The 23,399-nt window shown below is 41.5% G+C and overlaps 1 protein-coding gene across 6 annotated transcripts in view; it reads left to right on the top strand.

The window, feature by feature from the left end:
• MYO6 (myosin VI) overlaps window positions 1-23,399 on the top strand; it is a 131,524-nt gene that overhangs the window by 83,113 nt on the left and 25,012 nt on the right. For 4 of the 6 annotated variants that reach the window (XM_080934709.1, XM_080934710.1, XM_080934711.1 and 1 more), the window contains exons 13-23: window positions 558-715; window positions 1,870-1,961; window positions 3,693-3,765; window positions 5,532-5,659; window positions 8,454-8,549; window positions 8,830-9,003; window positions 12,827-12,865; window positions 15,355-15,448; window positions 19,606-19,736; window positions 19,828-19,905; window positions 21,613-21,742. In XM_080934709.1, coding sequence (XP_080790835.1) covers window positions 558-715; window positions 1,870-1,961; window positions 3,693-3,765; window positions 5,532-5,659; window positions 8,454-8,549; window positions 8,830-9,003; window positions 12,827-12,865; window positions 15,355-15,448; window positions 19,606-19,736; window positions 19,828-19,905; window positions 21,613-21,742 — 1,193 coding nt within the window. Of the gene's footprint in view, window positions 1-557; window positions 716-1,869; window positions 1,962-3,692; window positions 3,766-5,531; window positions 5,660-8,453; window positions 8,550-8,829; window positions 9,004-9,279; window positions 9,406-12,826; window positions 12,866-15,354; window positions 15,449-19,605; window positions 19,737-19,827; window positions 19,906-21,612; window positions 21,743-23,399 lie in introns of those variants that run through there. The other 2 variants (XM_080934713.1, XM_080934714.1) reach the window with 2 other exon arrangements.

The raw sequence follows: 23,399 nt of genomic DNA on the forward strand, positions 1-23,399 counted from the left end.
TGTACCACCACTACCAACACATGCTTGCATAATTTAAATTATTTATTTATTTTTGAACTGGGCATTTTTTCCCCATTGCATTCAGTATTTAAGATCTAGCATGGCACTTGGATAGTCCCTTCTCTGATATGTTCTGTTTATTAGACTCTAATTTTATTGAGGAAAGTAGCTTGCACTTGTGTCTCCAATATCAAATATCATCATCCCATCTAGTGACTACATACAGGAGTTGGAAAAGCAAAAAAAAAAAAAAAAAAAAAAAAATAAATAAATAAATAAAAAAATAAATAAATAAAATAAAGCCTTTTATTTGGTCCAGTAGTATATTTTAATCTAATTTTAGTTAATTGTTTCAGTATGTCTCTTGTAATTTTCTCTTTAATTTTATCTCTGCCTACCCACTTGAAACTTGGTAACTATTTCTTCTGTATAGGCAGAAGATACACTTTGACTTTATGTCTCCAGTATTATTCAGATACACTTTGACTTTATGTATCCAGTATTATTTTCAGAGTCTGTCCCTTTAAGGATGTTTCCTTGGACTGTTGTTTTCCTAGGGTCCCCCTGAAAGTGGAGCAGGCAAACAATGCCCGGGATGCTCTGGCAAAGACTGTGTATAGCCATCTCTTTGATCATGTGGTTAACAGGGTGAATCAGTGCTTTCCTTTCGAAACATCTTCTTATTTTATTGGAGTCTTGGATATTGCTGGTTTTGGTAAGCATTGTTTCTTTTGTTAACTTGTATTTGATTTAAAAAATATAACAATATTTTCTGTACAGCTGGTATGTTAACCTTTCTCATTGCTCTGACCAAATACTAGAGGGAAGCAAAAGAAGGCAGTGTTTACCCTGCCTTGAGGTTTCAGGGTTTTCAGCCTATCATTGTAGACAAGAGTTGGTCACATCCTGCAGGCCAGGAGAGGAAGGGGTGGGGGTGGGGCAGGAGAGGATATGACTATATATGGTAGCCTTTTGATGCCCCTCTTGTTGCGCCTGGATCCCTCGCCTCTGGATGGTACTTCTCACATTCAGGGTAGAACTTTCTTTTTGGTTCACTCTTTGGAAAGACTCTCACACACACCAGAGGTGTGATTTAACCATTTTCTCAGTATTATCTCATCAGTGGAATCAAGTTGACAATCATGGTGAAGTATCAGAAACCTCTTCTCGTGATTCACTTGACATAACTTCTTTATATGTTCCTGTCTGCATCTCCTTATGCAGCTCTCAGAGAGAGCTAATTAGTGCTCAAATGTAAACATTTGCAGTTGATAGGTCTCCACCCTCTTAGGTGAGTGCTGCTGCTAACAGTACTAATGTTGGGATATAGTTTTGGAACATGTAAACTCCCATCTTCGGTGAGATTTCATCATCTTTAGACACTTGTTAGCATGACACACATGTTCAGAGCGTGAAACTGTAGAACCTCACGGATCTTAGACATAATTCAACACTTAACTCTAGGATGAATCGCGGTTATAGAATTGTTGGTAATAGATTAAATAGAAAGTCAATCTCCTAAAGTACATGCATTTAAAATCATCTTTGTGCTCTAGGTTGCTTTAGTACTAGGTTGCTGTATTTTAGAAATGTATGTTAAAGAAGAACTTCTAGTTTTTTGATTTTCACACTATAGACCATTTGTGTGATGGGACACATTTTTGGGGTATGGTAGAACAAGGTATTTCTGATACCTAATTTTTGTGCCTGACAGTATATGTATTGAGTTAAGAACATTTTGGGGACATCCAATAAATAATTTTATGTGTTTTGGAAGCCTAGTTTTAAATGAAACCTTTGACACAGTAACTCCTGGGATAAATTAATGCACATTGTTGTGACACCTCCACTCTGGTTTTGTGCTTTCAGAGTACTTTGAGCACAACAGCTTTGAGCAATTTTGTATCAACTATTGCAACGAGAAACTGCAACAGTTTTTTAATGAAAGGATCCTGAAGGAGGTGAGTAAGGATATTTAAGTTTAAGGTTTTCTTTAAACGGTTTACATTCCAAGGAAGAAAATCATGTGGCAGTCACGCAGTCACCATGACTGCTGGAGTCTGCCATGAGGTGACCCGGTGGTTTAGCTGAAGTTTGGGGTCCTTGCAAGAGTTAATAGGCAGCTCTGCAGGAGGGAGTGCCTGTGAGTTCTTACCAGTGACTTTCATTACTGTGCTCAGCTTACAATTTCCCTCTTGATTTGGTTGTTTCTATTTCTGCCACTTTCCTTCTTAGTGTCTGCTTCTGCTTTCTCTGCCACATCTTGTCGCCTCCCTATGTGGATCAGCAAAGCCACCAGTGGGATTTTGAGCAGCCACTGGCCAGGAGTACCTCTGGATAGCACGTGCCTACTGTGCCAACTCCTGTGCTACAAGCTGCTTTTGAGCAGCCTGTCTCTGGCTGGCCACCGCTTCTTCTTCAGGAAGGAACTTCCTGTGTTCTCCGTGGCTAACTCTGGGCATGGCTGACACTCAGCAAACCAAGAAAGAGCAGGACAAGCCATTTTAGGATTCTTTAGAATTTAGTCAAAGCAAAGATAGCTTTGGATACATTGATTTGTTCAAAGGCTCATTCTTTTCTCCCCTACAAGCTGAATTCCCCAGTATTTCCTCCCAGTACCTTCGTCTTCCTTCCTTTGTACCATTTGCAATAGGTTTTGCTGATTGAAGATGCTAGAGTAGAGGAACTGGGAAGTTTCCCCAACTCAGCCCATCACTGTTCAGATGAAGAAGGCAGGTCTGAGCACTCCACAACTCTCTAGGCTTGACTCTCCTTTCCCGGCTGCAGGTCCACACCCAGTACTTCCTTTCTTTCAGGGTTGCCATCCTTGAGTATTTGAGCTGAAATATGTAATGTTTTTTTCTTCTTCTTCTGTATTTCCATCTTATCTAATTTTTCCCTATTATGTTTTGTGTTTTTGTATTTGTAAGGTTTCTGGCATATTACTGTATTTGTTAATTTTTAAATAGGCTGCAGTTAATTAGCTGTAGCATTAACAAATGAGTAAAACAAACACTTTTCTGCACTACAGTGTCTGTGTTCTGTCCAGCTGTGCCGTTAGTCCTTCCACTGCTGTAAGCATGCTTCACAAGCATGCTTTGCTTCCTTTCTACACCAGCTCAGCTCGCACTCCTAGAAATAGGAACTATGTAAGCTGAGTGTACTGTCTTATGCTTGCTTTTATTACCAGCCTTTAAGTTTGTATATGAATTTCCAGTTCAGATTGTGTTCAAGTTGACAGTGCCTTGTAGAATGTGTGGGAACTTCCCTGGTGTAGGTCATGAGAAGAAATATTTAACCATGGGGGGTGGTGTTAGAACACATTAACTTAAGATCAATGTGTAGGTTGCCCATATGATAAAAATTTGTTTCAAAATTATTTTTTAAATGATACTGATTTACATATAGAGGCTATGTTTTCTTGGATATATTATTGATGCATCATTCCTTATAATTATATGTATTATATTGCTATGGATTCTTTGTTATCATTTATAATTATTTGCATTTTCTTGATTTTAGTAGTTGGCTCCAAGTTCAAACTTAGCTTTACCTTCAGGAAGCCATTTAGGGCTATACCTGTTGGTAAAAGCATTTATATTTTAACTCGTAACTGAAATGACACCAAAGTCTGGTGGCATTTTATGTTGCATGGTATTTCCAGATTGATGACTATCATATTTGATTTACAGGAACAAGAGCTGTATCAGAAAGAGGGCCTGGGTGTTAATGAAGTCCATTACGTGGACAATCAGGACTGCATAGGTACGCTACTGCTATTCCACCTTTGGGAGTACTGGGGAGACAGTGGACACATTTGCTGGGAACCTCTGTGTTTGGGGACTTAGACAGTTATAGGAGTCAGGACTGTGGTGTTGGAGAGGGGATTTTTCATAGTATACCTTGCAAGTTAATTGTCCTAGCAAGGCATCCTTGCCAGCTGGGTTGAGAGGTTTTCTAAAAGCTCTGGTTATGGTGATACACATTTTACTGCTCTGAAAACTATTGGGTGAACCAGGTAAAGCGGAGGCTCCATTATGCAGGGAATAAGTAGACAACTGTTGTCTGTTATGACAAATTGCACAGTTTGGTGAGGTTTGCCCAGGCCTCTTGGTTGTGTTCTCTACTGTGGACGGCAGTATCTCTCACTGACTGCAAGTTGGCTTTAGAAGTTTCATGTTAAAGCTAGATAATACTGTAAAACAGCAAAACAGGGCCCAATAAAGAAACCTTGTCCCACTGCCTCCACCTTGCTCTTTGTCTAACTAACTAACGAATTAATCAATCAATTAATTTGTAAGGATGTTTTACCTGCATGTATGTCCGTGAACCACATCCATGCCTGGTGTCCACAAAAGTCCGAAGAAGGCATCTGACTTCCTGGGACTGGAATGACAGATGGTTGTAAGCAGCTGTGTGGGTGCTGGGAACTGAACCCCAGCCCTCTTGGCTATCAAGCCACCTCTCCATCTTCCACCCTCTCTCTCTCTTTTCCTTCCTAACCCATCTCTAAAGTCAAGTGGGGTAAGTCTGGGAATTGAAAGTCCAATTTGATAATCCAGTCACAATAATACACCTTGGCTAGACTTCGACAGAACAGTATGTAGTATGTAGCAGCCTACGTCGGTGTGGCCTTTCAGAGCCTTCCCTGTTCTACCCTGATCTGCTCAGCATTCTTTTAGCTACTGTCTTTTCTTACCTCTGGGCATTGGTTGTAGGGTTGTTAATCTGGCTGGAACTTCTTCCCTTCCGTTGACCCATTTTCCTACTTCTGTCTCATCCAGTAGCTACCTGAATACTTTTCAATACAGCTTAGATCGGCAGATTCACTATTCTTCACCACCGATTCTCAAAGAAGTGTCATTTTCTGATCGATGCAGTGGGAACCTTGGCTTCTCATGCTGTGTTCTAGAATTCTATTCTAGCCCATATAATCTATATCTATATCTGTATGTGTGTATGGATATATCAGACAGATATGACCTGCTGAGCCCATTTCCTTACTCTTATGTATACCGTTTCAAGGCTGACTACTTTGCAGTGGAAAACATAAGGGACTTCTGCCTGAGAGAGGCTAATTCTCCATCTTCCAAAACTCACTAGTTGCTTAGAGTTCTTTATGTGTGGGACCACGTGAGATTTCCCCGTCCACATTAGTATGTCTGTTGAGATCACCGTCGTTCTGGTCTTATCTATGCACCCATTTCTGGGAGAGACAGTTTCACAGCAGGCTTCCTGGCATTCTGACTCTTACAGTCCGTCACATCCTTCAGTGGTGTTCCTGGGGCCATGGGTGCAGGAGCTCAACAGTCATTTTCTTTGGAAAGTTGTTTGCCCATAACCTGTATTAAAGCTGTGATGTTACCTTTAGGTACATGGCCATATTTGGAATAAAAATTTTCCCATTTCTGGATTTCTGCAGAATATGTTCATGATTATCTCTTATACTCTAAATACTTTTTGAAGCCAGTGAGTAAACATTCTTGAAAGTATCGTTTCATCATTATGAATGTTTTGATATCTTAAAATAGATTTAATTGAAGTAAAATTAGTGGGAATCCTGGATATTCTGGATGAAGAAAATCGTCTTCCCCAGCCGAGTGACCAGCACTTTACGTCTGTGGTTCACCAGAAGCACAAAGACCATTTCCGGCTCACTGTGAGTTTGCCAGTCCAAAATGGAGGTTATCCTGGGAAGACAAACCTAGCAGTTGCACTAGGTTTCAGATGTTGTTAACCACTAGAGTCATGGTTATCCAAAGAGACTAGAGCAATTAAATTATAACCAGCAAACATTTTTTTTTAAAGATGGGCATGACATCGTGTTTGTGTGTGTGTGTTTGTGTGTATTTATGTGCATGTATCTACGCATACATATTTGATAATGAGGTTTTAGCCAAGTGCAGGAGCCCATGCAGGCAGGAGGGAATGGACAGTGAATTGGTAGAAAGATTAAGTAGAATTGTCTTAGGGAGGAGGAGGCGAGGAGAGCAATAGAAATGGGTACGATTGAGCCTTTGTCGCCCGGGTTGCTGAACTGCTCTTGGCTCTCAAGTCCTGGTGGCAGTGGAACTGGAGAAGTTCTCTGTGAACCTGGTGTTTGTTGCTGTTGAACAGCTTTCTGTGTTCCACCAACGCTATGCCTGTCCCTCCACTCAGTCATCATTGCTGGGACAGCGCACAGCTTCACCCCTGAGTGCAGAAGGCGCCTGCCCAGCACAGAAATGCTGACCTCAGCTTCGGTCACAAAAGCAGAAGAGACTAGCAGTGGGACTGTTCCTACTTCCCTGGAAAGACACAAGAGGAAACTAGAGAAGCGAGCACCTTCATGGAGGCATTGGGAGGGGGAGGGGGGCTGCGATTCGGGGAAGGGATAACATCTGAAAAGTACATGCAGAGAATATCCAATTAAAAAAAAAAGAAACTAGAGAAGCTGTTTAGAATCATTTAGTGCGATGAGGCAAACGACTTTGTTAAATGAGTGGGTTTTGAAGTTGTAAATGCTGCACCAGTCATTGCTTTGATAGGTCAAGCTGCTTAAATGGATAGGAACAAATATGCTCATTTCTATTTCTTATCAACAGTTCATATGTATACCAGGTGTTATTAGAGACATGATGAATATGTTCAAAGAGAGGCAGGGATGATTTCAAATTTAATGAAAAAAGTTGGTAAACATCAGTGGAAGACAGATTCAGTGGCCCGAAAACCTCGTGTCCACACCTCAGAACCACCTGCTCCATCGACGGACAGTTCTTACATATCCCTGACAGTTACCATAAAGCACAGTATTTTGGTGGAAAGAAAGAAGACAATATAAATCCTCAACAAAACTTCTGCTAAGTTGAAAGCTGTGTATTCAGTGTTGCTTGGTTCTGGCTCTTTGATACATGCCCAGTAATGCACGGCTGCCTTCACCAAATCAGTCAACAGAATTGTGACCAGAAAAACCCCAGAGACTTGTAACTTAAAGACCTCAAGCTCAGGCATAAGGAATGAGGTCTGGCTGCTTTTCTCAGGGAGAGCAAGTAAGAACAAAGCAATAATCCCAGTCTATACAGGCCATTATTAGTTTTGCGGTATGTTTTTGGAGCTGAGTGTGATGGTCTCTTAGGAGCACTTGGCGTTGTCCGAGGGTTTTTACCTGAATGAATTTATCTACTCCTATTAATATTCTCAAGTGTCAGATGAAAGACGGGCAAGGGGAGGTGAGTGGGATGCCTGAGTGGCATTTGAGGACCTGGTCAGTTAGGAGGCAGGTGAGGTGACTTGGCAGCAGAGTCCCCATTCTGCCTCCCATGGGATGGCCCTTCAGTGCCTGCAGAGTAAAAAGGTGTTGGATCACCTAGAGTTGCAGTGGTTTTTGGACTGCCAGCCATGGGTCCTCCGGAAGAGCAGGAAAACATTCTTTTTTTTTTCCATGAATTTATTGATTCACTTTAGATCCTGGTCACAACTCCTCTTCCCTCCTCTCCTCCCAGACCCACCCTCACAAATCCCTCACCTTATTAACCCCTTCCCTTTTCCCCAGAGGAGAAGGGGACACCCACCCCCCTTGGGTACCCCCTCATCCCAGGATATCAAGTTGTAGCAGGACTAAGCACTTTCTCTCCCACTAAGACCGAACTAGAAAGTTCAGCTAGGGAAGCCCACTGGCAGGCAACAGAGTCAGAGACAGTCCTGCTCCAGTCGTTAGGGGACCCACATGAAGACCAAGCTGTACATCTGCTACATGTGTGTGGAGCCTGGGTTCAGGCCCTGCATGCTCTCTGGTTAGTGGTTTAGTCTCTGAGTCCCCAGGGGTCCAGGTTAGTTGACTCTGTAGGTCTTCTTTCCTCCTGCCTGCTCAGTCATATTCCCCGCTCTTTCACAAGACTCCCCGAGCTCCGTCTCATGTCTGGCTGGGGGTCTCTGCATCTGTTTCCATCAGCTGCTGGATGAAGCCTCCCAGAAGACAGTTATGCTAGGCTCCTGTCTACAAGCATAGTATCATTAATATTAATACATAGATATGTATATGTGTGTGTGTGTGTGTATATGTTTTGTGTGTGGCATTCACACATGTGTATATGTTTTGTGTGTGGTATTCATGCATGTTGTGTGTGGTAGGCATACACTGTGTGTATATTTTCTGTGTGGCAGGCATGTGTGTGTGTGTTTTAAGTGTGACAGGTATACATGTGTGTATGTTTTGTGTGAAGCAGGCATGTATGTGGCAGGTGTACACGTGTGTATATTTTGGTATTACACCAATTTTCCCCCACTAAGATATAAACAAATTTTAATTAGATTCCACAAGTTCTCTAAGGTGTTTTTTGATACGTAAAAGTACTATGATTATGAACAATGTGAAAGTTCCCTTATGACTTTAGATACTTTGCATCTGTAACTGTCGGAGTCACTGACAGTCTTCTTGGTAACACAGTAATTTTTATGTGTACTTTCCCCCTCAGATCCCCAGGAAATCTAAGCTGGCCGTCCACAGGAACCTCAGAGACGATGAAGGCTTCATCATCAGGCACTTTGCAGGGGCTGTGTGCTATGAGACAGTGAGTAAATAAAGCCTTGCTTAGGAGAAAGCTGTCACTGTCACTGTCGCGGCTGCCCTCTGCAGTATGGTAGTATCTGGCTAGTTGGACTTAAGTAGTCTTAAAAATTCAGCTCAGTTCTTTGGCACTGGTCACCCTGAAAGTGTTGAGTACCCATGCTTGGCTGACCCAGACAGTGTGGGCATTGAACATTTGTGTTTTCTCAGAAATGGGACAGAGTTCAGGTCGGGTTCATTTATCACAGTGCACATAGAAACGTTTTATTTGACTGTTTTTTCAGACCCAGTTTGTGGAGAAAAATAATGATGCACTACATATGTCTCTCGAATCCTTGATATGTGAGTCCAGGGATAAGTTTATACGGGCATTATTTGAGTCATCCACAAATAACAACAAAGATACGAAACAAAAGGCTGGAAAACTTAACTTCATCAGCGTGGGAAACAAGTTCAAGGTATTCATGCAAAATAACTTAATCACTGGGCTTTTTTGGGGGGCTGTATTTAAGATAAAAACCCATTGTTTAATATTGTAAAGTGGATAGGGTAGATCACGGAAGTGCCACAGGTGTGTCTTAAGAGAAGACCCTGCCTTATTGATGCTTGTACGTAAGATCTAATGCTAGTCCTAGTAACTGGGTACAGAAATGCTTATAATTTTAGGCTGTGTTTCTACCCTGCATATCTGATTGATTCTCCTGATGTTCTTGCTTCATACTGCCTGCCTTCAGGTCTCCTCTTTCCCACATGTTTTCTGTTTCCTTCCTCGATCAGCGGTTTTGTTTAGCTGCGGTAGTTGAGCTCGGGATGGCTAGAGAGGACTAGTTGAGGAGTGAGGAAAAGCGGGCACAGCCAGGGCCTTCAGGTAAATGAGCATCTTCACAGACCCGATTCACAGCATGGTTGTTATGCTAAAGAGCCGAATCAAGAGAATGGTCCAGTTTGTAATTTATTTCCACACGTTGTCTCTCACAGCACCATGGGCATGCATATGACAATAAAACTTGGTTGATGCTTTTGATAACCTCTATAAAAAAGAAGTGCTCTCTCTGGTGTGGCAAACTCCTCAATTTGCTTATCTAACTTTAAGGAATAGATTTTTTTTATCAATTTCAAATAAAAATTCTTTGAAGTTTTAAAAGAAAGTGTATTTTAGTGATATAATACTATTAATTCATTATAATTATTGTTTAGTATAAAAATTAAAACCTTAATAAATAATTACAAAGCACAGATGTGCTTAAGGAAATGTAACTAAACTCCCTCTAAATTTCCAGAAAGTATCATTATATTTCCCATACAACTGCTCCTTGCCTTTTGAGATGTATACTTTAAATGTTTAAAATGATGTAATTAGGGAGAGTATTCTTAAGTATGTAAATCAGTGTTTTTCATTCTTCCTAATGCTACGATCCTCTAATACACTTCCTCATATTGTGATTCTACCCATAAAATTATTTCCATTGCTACTTCATAACTGTAATTTTGATATCGTTATGAATTATAATATAAATGTCTAATAAAATTTTCCCTAAGGGGCTCACAACCCACAGATTGAGAACCACTGTGGTAGAGCTCTGTGGTGCTTACTAGTAGCAGAAACCTTCTCAAATCCCTTTCCAGTTGAAATGGGTCCTGAACATGGTGACACAGACCTGTAATTCCAGCTCCAGGGATGGAGAACTAGGAGGAGGATTTAGATTCATGGCCAGGCTCTGCTCCCCGGATCAGCCAGAGCTATGTGATACCCCGTCTCAGAGCCAACAAGCCACACAAGACAAAAACAAAACAGAAAGAATTGACAGGGACCCTCAACATCAAATCTGATACTTATATTCCTAAATGCTAAGTTTCTTTTCTAAATGTAAAAATTTAAAAATGTAAATATAAAAGAAATCATAAAACATATCTAGGTAGCTGAATTTGTTTAAAGATGTATTGATTATGAGCCATTAATATGCTCGATGAGCAATATTTTTTTATCTAGTATTTTTCCATTCCAGATTAAACACTTGGAAACAGGTTGGTTTGAAAATAGCATGTTGGCAAGATGTGGTATCATGACTCCTGTGGTCCTAGGTGACTCAGGAGATCGATGAAGGAGGGTCATTTGAGCCTAGGCATCCAGGGCCAGGCTGGGTAACATAACCATCAGATCTTCCTCAGAAAACAAAACCACATTATCTCATAGTGCGAGTGCTAGTAAGAATGCACTTAAGATGATAGGTGGTATAAACAACCTTTTATTTGGAGGCTTTAAATACGTAACTGTTCATATATATAACGCTTGCCTACCTTTTGCTCTGACTGCTGGAAATTCTGTGTGAGTGATATGAACAAAATTTTCTACATATATTTTCTCAGATTTGCATTAAAATGAAGTCTTTTTAATTTTTATTTAGAAACAGGGTCTCATTATGTAACCCCTGATAACCTGAAACTTACACTATAGACTGGGCTGGCCTTGAACTCCTAGAAACCTACCTGCTTTTGCCTCCTGAGTGCTGGGATTAAAGGCATGTGCTACCATGCTGGGGTAATATGGAGCCTTAACAGGACTCTTCACTTTAAACATACTTCAGTAGCTTATTAAATTAAATTGGAATTATGTAAGACAAACAGAAAGCAGACTCTTTTCCAGTCGTTTTCCACCACGTGAAAATGTAAGGTTATTAAAACAATTTTACTGGTAGTGTTTTAGAAAACCTAATTTAATGGAAATTTTATTCTACTACAAACACAAATATTCATGTCTTAAAAAATAAGAATAAAGGGGGTGAGAGTGAGGGCTTAGGGGTTGAGTGTGTACTGCTCTTGCAGAAGTCCCAAGTTCTGTTCCAAGCACTCACATCATGAACCTGTAACTAGTTTCAGACAGTCTCAAGCCTTCGGCCTCTGAGGGCATGGTACTTGCACTGTGCACTCACATACACATAATTAACGTCAAATCGAAAAATAGCTAAATTATGCAAACGAAGCCTGAGTTGCCAAGAGTACTTCTTTGGTCCGGGTTTTGGCTTTGTGCTAATGAGCATTCCTTTCTGTCGTCTCAGCTGTTACCGTTCACTTTTTGCTTCTACTCTTCTGACTTTATCCCCTATTTTGGGGGTTGGGGGCAAAATACCACACTTGTCAGTGGATTAGAAAAGAGTGGATTTGAAACCATTGCTTTCTTTCCAAAGAGGTTCTTCATCTGCTTTTCAGTTGTTTGCGCAACAGACTGATGTTGGCTTCTGTCCACTCAGTTTGTGCATCTGACTCTGTTCTTCAGTCCCATGGCTAATTCATTTTATTCTAATATCAGGTACCTTCGTAGTAAGAGATGGAACTTGGATGTCTGGGCTTTGTCATTGCTGGCTCCATGCTCTTAGACATATTTTTTTCTCTCCCTAGATCTTAATACTTGTATAATAAGACCAACAATCTGCTCTTAATTAGGCTCATTGTATTGTGTTCTTCATTTGGATGAAATACAACAATACTCGGGGAACCGCTTTCCATGAGCAGTGCCTCACTCACAGAAAAGAATCCAGCAAAGTCTACACTTTACTATTAATTACAGCTATGCTCAACACAATATGCTAATTTAAGAATTGACATCTTAATTTGTATTTTCCAAGTAGCATAATAAGCATTTCAGCATAAAATGACTTTGTAGAATCGCAAAACAAACATGATTTCAGTGCCCTGTACCAGGGCAGATTACAGTCGGTGTTCTGAAACTAGGAAAGCGTGGTAACCGTATTCATTGTGAAAAATTTTGAGGGAAAATTGTTCGAGTTTTAAAAGCACTTGAAATGCTAACAGTTTAGATTAGGGAAGGGAGTTTCTGAGGCTAGATTAGGACAGTTGTTTTGCCGTGGTGCATGGGCCCATCCTGATGTGTAAGTGGAGCTTTGCAGCATGCGACACGATGGTGCTTTGCGTCACACACCGGGATGCTGCGCTGCAGCTTTCGTTCTGCGCATCCTCAGCATCCTCACAGGCTTCTCACCCACTGCCTGCACAGTTGCCTTATTCATCCCATTCGTCAATGTGTCATGATTTTCAGCCTTAATTATACAAGTCTCTGTTAGTAATGTAAGTTGTCGTCCTTGACCTCTCATTAGCCATTTTGCATGATGCTGCCTGCTCCAGAGTTTGTGTGCAGAAAGGTTGTTATGTCCCATGTGGTTATTTGTGCATGTTATTTTAGTCTAATATTGGCCAGTAAATATTAAGTCATCTCCACGATATATTTTGACTTTCTGAAATAATCATACTTTTTTTCATTCCTAGACACAATTAAATTTGCTTCTGGACAAACTTCGAAGTACTGTGAGTATACTTAATAAGAAAATAGGCTTTTCTTTGGAGCATTCATTTTCAGCCTTTTGGCTTAGTGTACTTCACAGAAGTGAAGCAGGCATTATGAAAGACTTGCTTACCCTGTTTTGGCAGAGACTTTGCAGTAGACTTCCCTGAGTCTGTTTGTCCTTTCTGAGCAGCAGTATGTCTGTAGTTGAAGTATGGGCAACTCTCTGCCCAGTGGCAGCTCGCCACATTGAGGCCAACTCCAGATGCAGATTCCTGATGCTCACTATCTTCTTTGAAATGGAATGGGGTGTGGCCATGGGCTGACATGGCTTAATGTCACAAAGGCCTTAAATTAATAAAAAAAAAAAAAAACCTTTAAATGCCAAAAAAGAGAAAGAAAACAGCTTTTAAAAACAGTCTTTTGAGAGTATTATTAGTGATTATCCAAGTAAACATGATAACCCTCGGATAATGGACGGTACATCCACATCCTCTTTCAAAGAGAAGCCCGTGTTTAGAGGACTAGAACTATTCTCAGTGCTAGATGTTTGCTGGGAAAGCAGGAGATTGAGGATTTCAGTCCCAGTGCAACCCGCCACCCCTCAGCCACACATGCAGACATGTAGCCATTCAACAGGCAGCTGTTAGGATAGTAAAATGATATTATTAGTTTTATCTTTTTTTAAAGAAAGGTCAAGTATATTGGAAGTGTTTGCTGTTAATGAAGGTTTCACAATAACGAAAATAATCAGTGGTTGTGAAAAAGCAAACCTTGTATTTTAATATTCATGATAAAACATGCAATTACCATAGCAACATTCTTCAGACATGACAGTGTGCTGCTGCAGACAGAAATTAATTTAATATCTTTCTGTTTTTTTTTTTTTTTTTAAGAAATGCCAAGCTTATTACGAGTTCATCTTTTAACTGCACTTTACTGATTCGCTCTGGTATTTCTTTTTCTAGTTGTTTTTTGGTGGTGTTGGCATTGAACCCAGGATCTTGTACATGCTGTGCAAATACTCTACCACTAAGCTATACATTTGGCCCTTGATGTTTTTTTCTTATGATTTTGAACAGGGTCTCCTCATATAGCTCAGGCTGGCCTCGATCTTGCTGTGGATCTCAGGATGCCCCCGAGCTTGCGGTCTTTCTGTCTTTGCTCCAGTGTTCTGGGGATGACAGGTGTGACTCACTGTACTCTAGGGTTTTGACTGGAAAGCAAGCCCCATGGAGAAAGAAATCCTAATCCCCCGAGTAAGGTGGCACACACCTGGTAACCCCAGTAGCTGGGAGTTTGAGGTAGGAGGATCAGAAGTTTGGGGCCAGCCTGGCCTTGCATAATGAGAACCTGCATTTAAAAAGCAAAATGAAAACCACAGTGAATAGGTGAGTTACAGAAAATCTGTGATTCCAAGGAAAGGCTTCTTTTTTATACAAACCACAGAGTTCAACATGACCCTCTCTCTTTTGAAGGACCAGCCATTTTTCAGCAGCTTACTGATGAAGCCATCCAGAGAAATCATGAATGTTCCGGGTCTCTAAAATATTTGCCTCTTAAGTGCATCTTGTAAAAAACGATAATGTTCTCTTTGAGAATTTGTACATGTGTACAATGTATTGGATCACATTCACCTGGCACACTTCCTAAGGAACCAGGCATCTGTAAACACCAAGTCTGATGAGGAGGTGGTTTTATTTCCATTTCCCAAAGACTGGGCTGGTCGAAAACGATGAGGTGGTTTGTGATTTATAGACACATGTCTGTGGTGAGCACCAGCACTGAAATACCCACTCGGTGCTGTAAGGTGGCTACTCGGGAGAAAAGCAGCCGTTTGTAGGTCTGCTACAGTATCTTCTGTACACAGCACTTCCACTGTGGGACAAACAGTATTCTTTCTGCTTTAGTCAGCAAAATGTGATCACTACATGGATGCCTTTAAGTTTTAAAACATGTTGCTAAACAAGCAAAACTTTAATAGTGCATAGCGATGCAGCTTGGGACCTGTTTATTTTTCAAGTCGAATGAAAATACTGATGTGTGTGTGTGTGTGTGTGTGTGTGTGTGTGTGTGTGTGTGTTTTGTTTGCTTACATTTTGGCCTAATTTTTAAACAGTGTTATTTTTAAGCCCAGTGGTAGAATGTTTGCCTGTGTGTACAAAGCCTGGCTCTGGGAAACAAAGCCCCAAACCCTGTGTGAGAAGATGGAGTTAAATCTACAGAGTGCTTTGTTTACATGTGACAAAGTAGTTGGCAGCGGAAGACTTTTCTTTCTATGATTTCTGACATTCAGTACTAAAATGTCATTGTGCTGATGTTTATTCATAATACAGACATTAATTTCAAGGGTCAAATTATAAAAGCATTACAGTGAAGATTTTTAGCTCCTTTGTAATTACTTCGTGTCATTTATTAGCGCTAACGTGATGTGAAAGTTGGTGGCATTCTAGATAGAGAAACATAGAGATGCTATAGGTACCATCTTAAAAAGTCTTTCTTATTCTCCCAGGGAGCCAGCTTCATCCGCTGCATCAAACCCAACTTAAAGATGACAAGTCACCACTTCGAAGGTGCCCAGATTCTGTCTCAACTTCAGTGCTCAGGTATCTCCACATTTTCACAGCCTGTCACGTCATTACACAAACTCTCACCATTGCCTCCTTTCTCTGCAGGTTCAGTATGATTCTGTGTTTCCCTTAATTGTAAACAAAGCACAGGAGGCAGATGGCGTGAGCAGCACTGACTTTTAGTTTCTGTCAAGTGCCATCAGGAAAGTTCACTCAGTTCAGAACATGTTCCTGGCAAACCTGGGTCTCTACATAGGCTGCTTCTGGCAGATGCAGGTCCATATAGTTCTCGTTTCCCACACAGCTGGGCTAGGATGGGTTGGTCTCCTGCGTCTCCTACACTACTGCTGGGGAAATATTACAGCAGGATGAAGCCCCTGAGTTCTCTCCTGAGTTTGGTTACCTGACCTCCAGCCCCAGCCGCGTTCAGTGACAGAACCAACCCCAGGCACCGACAGTGCAGCCATAGCTTCGGCCTTGCTCTTTCCGCCCTCTTAGCTCTGTCCAGCTCAGGCCCTGCTGCCTTTCTAACCCTGTCGTTCTTTCTCTGACACCTTTTTCTGGTCCTCTCAGAGGCCAGTTTACAGCGAGGCTGCGGTTGCTTTAAGCAAACGCTTTCTGAAGTCGTGTACTTGATTTTGTATTAAAGAGTCCTCCCAGATGGGGAGAGCTTCAGATCCTGACACCCACAGCTTCTCCTAACTCTTCTCACTGAACTTTAGCTGTTAGGAATCTAATCCAGCATTTTCTCCTTGTCTCTTCAGGGTTGGTAGGCCAGCCAGATTGGCACCATTTAAATTCACGGCCACAGACCTTTCGAACCTTTTCTACCAGGTTTCCCCACTCAGCATTTCTGTTTCTCTGCAGAGCCAGTCAGACCCTGTCCCGCAGGCTGCCTTGCTTTCTTTAGAACTCTGAGCCTCTGCCAGCAGATGACCTCTTCTCTTACCAAAGCCTTGTAGCTCCACCAGGACGCTGCCAGGCACTTCATCCTGTCTGCATCCCCTTCGGGCCTGTCCCTGGTGTGGTGTTTTTCTGCCGCTCACGCTCACGAGTCAGCAGTGCTGATTAGGAACTGGGCCAGGGCCCACGGGGCTGGATGGAGGGCCTTCATTTGCACTGACACACTAGATGCTCAGCTGTCGGTCACAGTGCCTTCCATAGCCTTGGGTCCTCCACTGTTCCCTCTGGATTCTTTTCTCTTTGCCACTTTGCTTTTGAGTCTTCTGTCTCCTGCCTTCCCTCACTTCTGCAACCCCTGGCTTCAGCCAGTATGGCAACCAGGAGATTGAAGCTATGAGCTCTTGAGCATTTAAAATGTGGCTGGTGGAACTTCTGGGGAGGCGATTTTGAATTTTATTTAACATTCAAATACAAAACAGCTATGCGCACCTAGTGCAGCCAAAGACCTCTGGCCAGCGGCCGCTGCCCTAGATAGCACAGCACATACTCTCACACATCCTGTCCCTTTCCCCAGCACCGTGACCTCCTCCACGGTGAGTGGTGCTGCTTCCCACCCAGGCTGAGCCTTCTCTCACTGGCTCTCCTGCTGCCATCATCCTGGTGTCCCCCTGACACCTGCTCGGTGCATTGTAGATGAGTGTAGCTTTGTGTCTTCACGGTTCAGCTCCGACCATGTCTTTTTACTACATGCAGTGCTCCCATGGCCCCTGCTGAGCATCAGGGAGGAGAGTAGCATCCTGGTGCTGTCTGTCCCTCGGGCCCGTGTGTTCCTAGTCTGGTCTTTGCATGCTTCTGTCTGCTACAGCCACACAGCCTTGCACCCACTGCTCCACTTCCCCTCCCACTGCAGGAGCTGCGTCCACTCTGCTTCTTGCTGAGATATCTTTCCTCCATCTTTTATGTGTCAGCTAGGAACGGCTTCCCATGAGACCCAGCCTTGATCCTGGCTCTCACTCGGGCTCTGTCCATGGCACTGAGGTGTGTCACTTTGGTCTCGCAGCCACAGTACAGATTGTATTTTTTTTTAATTGGATGTTTTATGTATTTACATTTCAGATACTATCCCTTTCCCCTCTCTCTCCTAATACCCTCCACCCCTGCGCCCCCCCCCCCCCGCTTCTATGAAGATGCTCCCACTCCCACCCACCCACTCCCACCTTATTGCCTGGCGTTTCCGTACACCGGGGAAATGAGCTTTCAAAGGACCAAGGGCTCCTCTTCCTATTGATGCTAGACAATGCCATCCTCTGCTACATATGTGGCTGGAGCCATGGGTCCCTCCATGTGTACTCTTCAGTTGGTGGTTTAGTCCTTGGGAGCTCTGAGGGGGTTGGTTGATATTGTTGTTCTTCCTATGGGCTTAAAAACCTCTTAAGCTCCTCCAGTCCTTTCCCTAACTCTCCTCCATTGGGGTCCTTGTGCTCAGTCCAATGGTTAGCTGCAAGCATCCTCATCTGTATCAGTAAGGCTTTGGCAGAGCCTCTCAGGAGACAGCTATGTCAGCAAACACTTCTTGGCATCAGCAATAGTGACTGGGTTTGGTGGCTGCATGTGGGACGGATCCCCAGGTGAGGCAGTCTCTGGATGGCCTTTTCTTCACTCCTTGCTCCACTCTTTGTCCCTGTATTTTCTCTCGTGAGTATTTTGTCACCTTCTAAGAAGGACTGACACATCCACATTTTGGTTTTCCTTCTTCTTGAGCTTCATCTGGTCTGTGAATTATATCTTGGGTATTCTGAGCTTTTGGGCTAATATCCACTTATCAGTGAGTGCATACTGTGCGTGTTCTTTTGTGACTGGGTTACCTCACTCAGGATGAGCCTTTAGTTCTTATCGCTGCCTGTTGACATGTGTGCTCCTGTGTGTCAACACCAGTCTGAGCGTGGAAGCTCTGGGCTTTTTCTCTGCAGTGTTGAAGACACAGATCCTACTTGACCATTCCATTTAGGATTTTTTTCCATCGCTGTGGTTAAGAACATGACCAAAAGCAACTTGAGGAAGGAAAGGGTTTACTTTACCTCACGACTCCCAGGTCACACCTGGCACTGAGAGTCAGGGCTGGAACTCAAGGTGGGAACTTGGAGGCAGGAACTGAAGCACAAACCGTGGAGGAGCACACTGTTTACTGGCTTGTGAACAGGTCTTAGACAACCCAGGACTCCAAGACCACATATTTAGTGGTAGCACCACACACATGGACTTGGTCCTCCCATATCAATCATTAACCAAGAAAATCCCCCATAGATTTGCCTACAGGCCAATAGAGGCATTTTTCTCAACTGGTGTTCTCTCTTCCCAGATGACTTTGGTTTGTGTTAAGTTGACTAACCAGGACAGATACTTTCTACTAAAATTACTATCAAGCGAGTATCAGGATAAAGAAGGGAGGATGAGAGGCAGGCCTTCTTTTGTAATTTGCGTTGCCTGCCTGTTAATGCTGACCAGAAATGTTCATGTTGATTCGAGGCTCAGATTGACCATTTATTAGAGTGGAATTAATAGTTTATATTCATCCTGTAGACTCAGCTTTTCAACCAATAGATTAGTATTTTTTTTTTGAGAACTTAGTAGAAGAGGTCTTATTTTAAAGCTGGGGCTAGAATCTAGCGTCTTTCAAGGATAGTGTGCTACTTGGCAGTGGTAGTGTGTGTGTATGTGTGTATGGTGTATATGTGTGTATATGGTGTGTTGTATTTGTGGTATGTGTGGTGTGTGTATATGTATATATATTTATGTGTGTGTGTAGTGTGGTATGTGTGTATATGTGGTGTGTATCCATGTATGTGTATATTGCACATAATATTTAATAAATTCTCCTTTTCTTCTTATGAGTTCTTGGGAGAATGTAGAAATGGAGATTTTTTTTTCCAGAAATTTTATTCTAAAATTAACCTCAGGACTTAAAGTGGTCAAACAGAGGACTTTGCTTTATGTACTTCTGTGAAATTTAGGAAGATAGAAGTCATAGTGGAGCCTTCTGGATGGGCTGCCTCTGCAAAATGGTCAGCTGTGCTGATTTCACTTGGGGTTTCCCTGTGACTGCTTTATATGACGAATAAGCCGGGACACACTGGCTAGAGGTGTGATTCCCTGGGTCGTTCCCACTGCTGATACTCTCTCACTGTAAGCTGTCTTTTCATTAACTCTAAGTTGTAAAATTGATGGGTTACTCACATGTCACGCTGGACTTACGTACTGTGACTGGAAATTGTCTGTGCTCACGACTCTAGGTATGGTGTCTGTTCTGGACCTGATGCAAGGGGGTTTCCCTTCAAGAGCCTCATTCCATGAACTCTATAACATGTATAAGAAGTACATGCCGGAAAAACTTGCGAGATTAGATCCAAGGCTATTTTGTAAGGTATAGATGCCTCTTCAATAAAAATTTCTTAGTAACAGATCTTTTCTATTAATTTGTTGTTAAAACTCAACTTCTAAAACTTGTTTTCCAGGCTCTTTTTAAAGCTCTGGGGTTAAATGAAGTTGACTACAAGTTCGGGCTAACAAGAGTATTTTTCAGGCCTGGCAAGGTAAATATATATGATAGTTGGGCTTCATATGCCTTTTCTTAGTCATTAGCGATTTCTATCATTACAGCATTATATGAAACAACATGAGATTATGTTTCTGTTCACACAGGTTTCCTGTTTGGGGGTATTTCCTATTCTGAGTTTAAATTATAATTTTAATCAGTATTGGAATCAGGGGATTGTTTAATTTTTTTCTTAAATTAGGACTAACCAAAACTTTCTAACATTTTAAATAAGTTGAAGCCATTTCTACAATATTTTAATAATGGGCCAGTTCGATAGCTCAGCATGTAGCCCAAGATGTCGCAGAATTCTCTGTCTAAATTGGGCCAGACTCCTAAATGCCAGGGCTATAAGCATGTGCCAGCTTGCTTGGTGAGTGTCATAGTGTGTTGGAGTTTTCACTGTGAGAAATTTCCTCTAGGGTGTGGTAGATATATAAAGCATATGAAACTTGATTGGAGTTTGTACTGACAGTTGTCAAAGTTTATAATAAAGAACTGTATGAACACCACATACATTAGGGGTTTTTTTAAGCTACCATAATACTGCAGTTGTGACATTCACTGACTGTAGGATACTTCATAGCTAACTGTATTCTGTACACAAACACCTAAGGTTGTTCACAAGTCTTACTGATACCACTTTCATGTTCCTGACATTGGAAACACTGACTTAATAATACATCCATATAATTGTAAAGATGACCGTTGTAGAGATGCAGCTAACTAGTTGCCCTAGTCAAGTATCTCTAGTGTCTTAAGAATAAGGCAATTATAATAAATCTAATTTCATGTTTTTTAGCACAGGAGGAAAATACACAATTGAATTGCTAGTCTGTGTGTCTTTGTCACAGAACCTGCACCATTTCCTGTGAAAAAAATGAAGGGGAAAAGAAAATGTAGGAGCTCATAGTTAGTATTGCATTACATTGTGTTTTATTATAAAATCAACATTTCTCTGGTTTCAGAGCTATAGTAACAAATTAATAGCTGAATAGAGAAACAACCTGGATTATTTACCTCCAGAAAGATGGAAAAGGGTTTTTGAAAGCTTAAAGCAAGCAGATTCAGAGATACATAGTCTTGTGAAACCACTTTAATGTTTTTTTATGATTAAAAACTTGTTTCATTGATTGGCATATGACACCCTTAACACTGCAGTGTGATATTTGGTGAAGAATGGAATTTGGTGGCAAATAGAAAAAGTATTGTGTTTGCGTTGTCTGTCTCTTAGTAGTAATTTCCTATTTTTGTCTAAAATGAGCGTTGGGAGAGACAGGATTTTTGGTGGCTTCCCTGCTTTAGATGACCTTTACTTCTTGAGCATTGTGGGTGTCTGAGAATGTGGATGAACTGGTTCAGACATGTTGGCCCTGTTTATCATTTTTCCTCAACTATTTCTGCCAATTTTTCTGTAATTAATCATTCAAAAGATTTTTATACCTATTTTTTTTTTTTTTTTTTTTTTTTTTTTTTGTTACTTAAGGTGTTCCTTCCCACCTTCTAATGAATTGATAAAGGAAAGGCAGAAGGAAAGGACCATGATATGTGTTTAAGTTTTCTGTATACTCTGCTGACATATCCCTGGGGTTGGCTTTTACTCATTTTCAGGAAGTTATATTTGAATTTGAAATCCATGTCGTTATTTTCTCTCTATTTGAAGAATTTAACCTTTAATACTGACAGTAAGTTATCTTACTCCTAGTTTGCAGAATTTGATCAGATTATGAAGTCTGACCCTGATCACTTAGCAGAGTTGGTGAAAAGAGTCAATCTGTGGCTAGTCTGTAGTCGCTGGAAGAAAGTTCAGTGGTGTTCGCTGTCAGTCATCAAACGTAAGTGGTGCCCTCTGGCACAGTAGCTCATTCTTTAATCCCAGTGCTTGGGAGGCTGGAGTACAAGAATCAAGAGTTCTAGGTCTTGGGGTTGTAGAGATGGCTCAATGGTGAACAGCACAGGTTACTCTTTCAGAGGACCCGAGTTTGATTCCCAGCACCCACACAGCAACACACAGCTGTGTGCAACTCAGTTCTAGGGAATTCAGCTCCCTCTTCTGGCTTCTGTAGGAATTGTATGTATCAGGTGCTCAAGTAGGCCAAAAAAAAAAAAAAAAAAAAAAAAAAGATCATGCACATTAAAGAAAAATAAAGAAGAAAAAGTTCAAGGCCTTCCTTGTCTCAGTAACAACAATAACAACAACAACAACAACAAAACCTTCTCACCAAATTGTGCTTTATTTCACACCAAGATTTGTTATTTTGGAAATGAGATGGTTTAAGGGATGTCATGGGACTGTCTCATATGCTGTTGGGTAACTTTGGTTCCTGTTGTGTCTGGTCCCCAATACCCAACCCAACATTTATAGACTTATTTATATTTTCTGAAGATCTGATGACATTCACTATCTGAGATATGTTCTAGGGTTGTTAATTTCACCATGTCCTAAGCAAACAATTTATTCTCTTTCTCCCTCCCTCCTTTCCTAACTCCCTCCCCTCCCCCACTCTCTCTTTGATGCTCTCAACAGATGATTTAATCTGTCTCTCTGTGTGTTCCTGTCTCTGACTCCTCTCACCCCCAATTTATTCAACTTGAAGTGCTGTGTATTGAACTCTGGGCCTTCCAGATGCTAAGCAAGCTGCACCCGTGACTGGATTTTGCCTCTCTTTTCAAGTCTCAATAGTTGCGAAATGAATGATGTGGACTTCACCTTCTGATAGAATAATCCTTTATTCACATTGGCAGCACCTTAGTGGGGCCTCTTGTCACTCACATTATAACTTTATTAGCTCCCAAACCATCTTTTCTAAACCAAAGCGATTTCCTAGCTTTCCTTCAGTGGCTGGGAGAGTTTAAGCTCTCAGACTGTCTTTCTAGATGGTAGTGGGGTCTCAGCTCACCTTTGCAGCCTCTCCTGCCCCTCCCCAGTTCATAGCAGCTGATTCTATCAGGTCTAAAACATGAGTGAGTTCGAAATATTTTGGATTACTTGAAAGTCTATGATGAAAGTCTAATGGTTGGGAGATATGTGGAGAACAGCCACTGTGCCCCTAATTCAAACTACCTGAAATGGAGGATTCAGAAGATAAATCTTTGCTAACAGAAGAGTAAGATTTACTGGGTCTAGCACAAAGGAACTAGTCACGTTTATTGAGATCTTTTGTTATATAATAATGCATATTTATAAAAATACTACAATAAAGAAAAAGAAGACAAGAGAACCTCATTCCCCATCATTTTTCAAGTAAAACAAATGTTTTTTTTGACCAAGCCAGCCCAGTCAGTCAATGGGTTCTCCAGAGAGAGAGTGAGGATTAAAAAGAAAAAGGCAATTAGACAGCACTGTAGCATGACCCCAGCCTGTTCTTAGGCTGAAGCAGGTTTACTTATTTATTTTAGTTTGTTTTTATACCATTTTAGGTACATACAAAGAAAGTGGTTAGTCCTAAGTCCTAAACAAAGTGGTTAAGGAACAAACGAAGCATAGACTGA

The sequence above is a fragment of the Micromys minutus genome (genome assembly GCF_963924665.1).
Source record: "Micromys minutus genome assembly, chromosome: 21".
Lineage (NCBI taxonomy): Eukaryota > Metazoa > Chordata > Mammalia > Rodentia > Muridae > Micromys > Micromys minutus.